Source organism: Macaca thibetana, chromosome 5 (genome assembly GCF_024542745.1).
Source record: "Macaca thibetana thibetana isolate TM-01 chromosome 5, ASM2454274v1, whole genome shotgun sequence".
Lineage (NCBI taxonomy): Eukaryota > Metazoa > Chordata > Mammalia > Primates > Cercopithecidae > Macaca > Macaca thibetana.
The window spans coordinates 138,406,702-138,412,996 of NC_065582.1; the positions used below are offsets into that span (position 1 = coordinate 138,406,702).

Consider the following 6,295-nt stretch of genomic DNA (forward strand, 5'->3'; position numbering starts at 1 on the left):
GTGAGCCAAAATCACGCCATTGCACTCCAGCCTGGGAGACAGGGCGAGACTGTCTCAAAAAAAAAAAAAAAAAAAAAAAGAAAAGAAAAGAAAAAGTTGATTCATTTTTGAGACAGAGTCTTGCTCTATTGCCCAGACTGGAGTGCAGTGGCATAATTACAGCTCACTGCAGCCTTGACCTCCTGGGCTTAAGCAATCCGCCGAGCTCAGCCTCCTGAATAGCTGGGACTACAGTGATGTGCCACCATGACCAGCTAATTTTTAAAAATTTTTTCTAGAGATGGGGTCTCACTTTGTTGCCCCAGCCTCAAGCAGTCCTCCTGTCTTGGCCTCCCAAGGTGCTGGGATTACAGATGTGAGCCATTGTGTCAGGTGCGAAAGTTGATTTTGCCTACAACTTTACCCCATGTGCTTAGGGCATTAGAGTCAAAAGTGATTATGTTATATTTGAGAGACAAATTTCAGGATTCATGCATAGAAGCAGGTTCCTCAGAGAGCTCCACAATTTATTCCCAGAGTCTCAATGAGGACCCTCACTTGCACTTGTGCTGTCTTCTACTCTGTTTATTTTATTGAGGCTCTCTGTTTATAAGCCATGAAGAGGGGTATCTTTCCGCTGACCCTGCTGTTGGTGACACCTGTGAGAATGTGGCTACTATGAGTAGCTCTGTTTCCCACAGTTTTCAAAGATGCTGACAGTGCCATCCCTTAAATGAAGTAGGAAAACCACACCCTTAAATGAAGTAGGAAAAAATGCTCCAATCCTTGGCTCCATGACCAGGGATATGGGGTCACTTATGGTGAATATCTTCCTTTAGAGTTGCTGACTCTTGAAAACTGTGCAAAGATCACAGGCTTTTAAAACTTTTTAAAATGTAAGAATATTCAGCAATCATTTTGCTATGAGTGAGAGGAACTTCCACACTCTTATTTTTCTGTTGACTGCGACTGAAAGCACAGCCTATACCCCAGGATCTTCAAAGTCCCTCATGAAAACATGCCTTTTGCTTTCTGACTGAAATCCTCCTTTCTATAACGGCTCAGGTGTCATAGATACCCTGAACTGAGCTTGGGAGCCTGGTACTCTAGATGCCCCTTCTGCCAGCCCTTTCTTGACCTCACACATGTCAAGTCATCCAAATATGTCTCTAGGGTGGTGGTGTCCTAGAGTACTTTCTGAGATGCTGAAAACGTTCTGTATCTGTGCTGCCCAATATAGCAGCCACTTCTGGCTATTGGGTACTTGAAAAGTGGCCAGCATGACTGAATAACTGAATTTAAACATTTATGTCATCTTAAGGAATTTACATTTAAATAGCCACATGTGGCCAGTGTTTGCAGGTCTAGCCATTTTATTTTTGCAGCATTCTCTAACATTTTCATACTCACGCCTCGCTCAACTGCCAATCACGCTGTGGTATGTCGGTGGAGATACCTTTCTCTTCCTTTTTGTGGCGAGCCAGCCTAGATTCAGGTCTCTGCCAGCAAGTTCCAGAGCTGGTCTCTGAGTGATCCTTAGCCCATTTATGCCACAGGTGGCAATTTTTTGAATTTTTGCATGAGTGAAAAATCAGACCTTGGCGATGATCTTGAGCAGTGGGATATAAATAACTCCCACATGCTTAGCGTTCCAAAAATGAAACACTTGGCATAAGTGGGTTAAGCTAAGCTAACCACCCCCACTTCCCTTTTCCAGAAACCCAAAGGCCGCCCTACGTTTGCAGAGCTGCTGCGGGCTCTCACAGAGATTGCGGAAACCTGGTAACCCGAAACAGAATGCCAACTCAAAGAGTCATCTTGCAAAACTGTCACCTATTGTGAACATCTTCACCATATGGGGCCACTTACGGTGAATATCTTTCTTCGTGGTTGCTGACTCTTGTAAACAGTGCAAAGATCACAGTTTTTAAAACTTTTAAAAATTTAAGAGTATGCAGACAATCGTTTCGCTATGTGTGAGAGGGACTTGCACACTCTTATTTTTCTGTAAAACATTTCACATCCCGAATGTGAAGAAGTGAAAAAGGCTTCTCAGCAGTCTTCATAGTGGCTGCTCTTCATGATCATAGCCCCAGGAACCCTTGAGGTTACATGAAAACCTGACCCTTCACAAGGCTGAAAGTGTTTCCTTCTTGAAGAGGAGTGACATTCCTCACTTCGGTGATCCATGCATAGAAGATGAAAATGAATTCTGCCAATTCATGGGATAGAGGGCCTCCCTTGAATAATTTCATGTTTTTGGGCTGTGTAGATCTTTATAGTAAAGGCACCTTTATAAACCGCATGAATGCTAGTGTTCTGGAAATGTCTTTTGTTAATATGATCTTCCTATGTTATTTAACAAATTGTTTTTCCACATATCTGATTATATTGAAAGCAGTTTTTTTGCATTTGAGTTTTAAACACTGTTATAAGATGTAGCCAAAGCTCACCTTTGAACAGACCCTGGTGACATCCTATTTCCAGGAAAATCCAGAACCTGATTTTAGTTCTGTGATTTTACACTTTTTACATGTGAGATTAGACAGTTTCAGAGGCCTTATTTTGTCATAGTAAGTGTCTCCTGTAATTTTCAGGAAGATGACTTGTTCTTTCTAGAAGAGGAGACAAAAGTAAGATAGCCAAATGGGACATCAAGCTCCATTGTTTCGGAAATTCAGGATTTTGAATTCAAGATGAAACAACCAGCAATCACAGTTAAATCTTAACTTTGCCTGCACTCTTTGTAGGAATGATCAGAAATTTATCTTTATCATTCTGAGTGCTTCAGGAGTACAATAGGAAGAAAGATACTGGAGAACGCACAAGTGTAATTACCATGAAGTTTAACAACAGGAGCCCATTATTTGTGTACTTTCCCACCCTGTATCATGGTTCTCTGGGAACAAGCTTTATTATTCTCATTAGTGTTTAAATTGTTGATTGTCAGTAGTTGTGACTTTTAAATTATATTTCCCCACTCAAAGAATGGTATCTTTATATATCAATGACACTCAGTAAATGTGTATTATTTCTAATGAGAATCAGGTACAAGAAGATACTTGATAGTTCAAGTGGTGGTCTCAGAAATGTTTTGGCTGAATGTGGTGGCTCATGCTTATAATCCCAGCACCTTGGGAGGCTGAGGTGGGAAGATAGCTTGAGTCCAGTTTGAGACCAGCCTGGGCAACAAAGTGAGATCCCGTCTCTACCAAACAAAACAAAACAAAAACTAGGTGTAGTGATGTAGTCCCAGCTACTTGAGAGGCTGAGACAGAAGCCCAGGAGGTCCAGGGTGCAGTGAGCCATGATTGTGCCAGTGCACTCCAGCCTGGGTGATAGAGCGAGACCCTGTCTCAAAAACAGAAACAAGTTTGTATGAGATGCTAGTCTGTTTCTGAGATTATCACACCCCCTTTCCTATGACTCCTGTTATGATGAAGAGAGATAGAAGGCTCCTATTACTGAGATCTCAATTCACATAATATGTGAATTTATATAAGATAGTCTAGCTCAAGAAGACATGAGACTACGAAACAGCAAAAGTGGACAGAAGGGAGGTTAATGTTATGACATAGGAAATAATGTAGCATCAATATATGGATGCAGTAAGTTGCCCTTTCCATGTTTTACTCAGCTTGGAAGTGCCAATTTCTCTCAAAAAGAAAGAAAGAAAGAAAAAACCCAGCAAAGCCAAACTCTGAAAAGCCAGGACTGAGTATGGAGCATCTGCCATCACTATAGATGTACCAGGTACAGAGCAAAGAGTGACACCCAGAAGTAAATCATTCTAAGAGGGCAACAACTATGACAGTGCCTGGCACTTCTAAGAGGGTGCAGCACTTCTAAGGTACTGGGCAAGCTCTATTCCTTTTGTTTTAACACCTCAGGAAAATTTGAGATACTAAATTAGGAACAAGAATAACTGGGGGTATGTCTTAGGTAACTAAGAGTCCAGATAATGTGTGAATTTTGAATGTGCATGAAAAAAGATTTACCATTCTTTGTTTAACTAAACAAAAAAGTTTCTTTAAGAGGTTGTCAGCCAGGCACAATGGCTCACGCCTGTAATTCAGCACTTTGGGAGGCCAATGCAGGTGGATCATCTGAGGTCAGGAGTTAGAGATCAGCCTGGCCAACATGGTGAAACCCTGTCTCTACTAAAAATACGAAAAGTTAGCCAGGCGTGGTGGCGTGTGCCTGTAATCCCAGCTACTCGGGAGGCTGAGGCAGAATTGCTTGAACCCAGGAGGTGGAGGTTGCAGTGAGCGGAGACTGTGCTACTGCCCTGTATCCTGGGCGACAGAGTGAGACTCTGTCAAAAAAAAAAAGAAAAAGAAAAAAGAAAAGATACAACTTCTCCTGGAAGGGAACTATGTTTTGCAACCAATCTTAATATTAGTTACTGATATGAGGATTCTCTGGGTCATTTGAGGTGAAGATAGTGCAATATTTAAACAGCTCTGCATAATAATTGAATAGGAGGTTTAGGGGTTGATTGTAGAGTCCTAAAAAGGAGAATATAGGAGGTCAACAGACAGAGAGGAGGCTCAGAAAAATGGAATTAATTTGGAGGCCAAGAAGAATATACAATCAGTGAAAATAACCTTTTGGCAAGAATAGATAAAGGTATTTAGTAAACTTTTTATTGAAGTACAACACATGGTACCACCATGATATTGGTAACATGGTTGAACTGGCAAGCAAACTGATGAGATCCAACAGCATTTAGCCTGGCACTAAATTTGCTTAACTTTGTAGTAGGATACAGGACAGGAAATTAAGCATGCATGATGCCTGGGTCCCTCCTCACCTGCCTAAAGAGCGTGCATGATTGCTGGGGATGATGTTGTGGTATGTGGGGTTCATCTTGATGCAAAGAAACTTCTACTTGAGTTTCCCACCAGTCATATAGGCCTACGATTCACAGGTCTCCCAGCCCCATGTACTGTCCCATAGATTGTAGGTTTCACAGTGCACAAAGTTTCTGTCCCTGGCACCCAACATTCCAAATTTGTCTTAATTTGGGTCATTTACAAGAAACTTGTGCTGGGAGAAGACAAACCTACAATTTCCCAGGCAGGCTTAATTCTGGGAGAAAAATGGTACAGACCCGCTATTAACTCTTTGCTCACACATACATAAAGAAAAGTACACAAATCGTGAGTATATTCATATTGGCAAAGTGAATACATCTCTGTAATCAGGCTCAGATCAAGAAATGATGCATTCTGGCCAGGTGTGGTGGCTCACACCTGTAATCCCAGCACTTTGGCAGGCCAAGGTGGGCGGATTACTTGAGGCCAGGAGTTCGAGACCAGCGTGGCCAACATGGTGAAAACCCCACCTCTACTAGACACACATACACACCCACAAATTAGCCAGGTGCAGTGGTACATGTGTGTAATCCCAGCTACTTGGGAGGCTGAGGCGCACAAGCAAGAATCGCTTGAGCCTGGAGGGCAGAGGTTGCAGTGAGCCAAGATGGTGCCACTGTACTCCAGCTTGGGCAACAGAGTGAAACTCTGTCCAAAAAAAAAAAAAAAAAAAAAAAAGAAAAAGAAAAAAAAAAAGAAAAAAGAAAAGAAAGAAAACATTCTAGAATTTCGGAAGCCATTCTGTTTCCCTATTTGTCACTAACCCAAGAGTAATTAATAGCCTGAGTTCCAGCACCTTGGATTTGTATGGGCTATTTTAAAATGTTCTATAAATGGAATTTTGTGGTATGTACTCTCTTGTACCTAGCTTCTTGCACTCAATAATATGTTTGTTTCATCCATCTTTGTTGTATATAGTTGTACTTCATTTATTCTCATTTTTGCATTGTCTTGAATTGTACAATTATTTTACATATTTATCTATTCTAATTTCAATGAATATTTGAGTTATTTCCAATTTTTAACTTTTTAAAAAAATTATACATTAAGTTCAATAAACATACATATGCATGTATCTTTATAGTAAAATAATTTATACTCCTTTGGGTATATACCCAGTAATGGGATTGCTGGGTCAAATGGTATTTCTGATGCTAGATCTTTGAGGAATTGCCACACTGTCTTCCACAATGGTTGAACTAATTTACACTCCCACAACTATGTAAAAGCGTTTCTATTTCTCCACATCCTTTCCAGCATCTGTTGTTTCCTCTGTAAGTTGTATTCCTAGGTATTTTGTTCTCTTTGTAGTAATTGTGAATGGGAGTTCACTCATGATTTGACTCTCTATTATTGTTGTGTAGGAATGCTTGTGATTTTTCCACGTTGACTTTGTATTTTGAGACTTTGCTAAAGTTGCTTATCAGCTTAAGGAGTTT

At 40.7% G+C, this 6,295-nt stretch overlaps 1 protein-coding gene across 2 annotated transcripts in view; it reads left to right on the plus strand.

Annotated features, from left to right (window-relative positions):
• Positions 1–5,746, plus strand: part of TXK (TXK tyrosine kinase) — a 72,769-nt gene extending 67,023 nt beyond the window's left edge. The window contains exons 15-16 of one of the 2 annotated variants that reach the window (XR_007725636.1): positions 1,697–1,849; positions 3,617–5,746. Coding sequence is in view for 1 of the 2 variants with exons in the window: in XM_050790151.1 (XP_050646108.1) it covers positions 1,697–1,765 (69 nt within the window). In the remaining variant the exon portion in view is untranslated. Of the gene's footprint in view, positions 1–1,696; positions 3,191–3,616 lie in introns of those variants that run through there. The other variant, XM_050790151.1, reaches the window with a different exon arrangement.
• Positions 5,747–6,295: the final 549 nt, after the last annotated feature.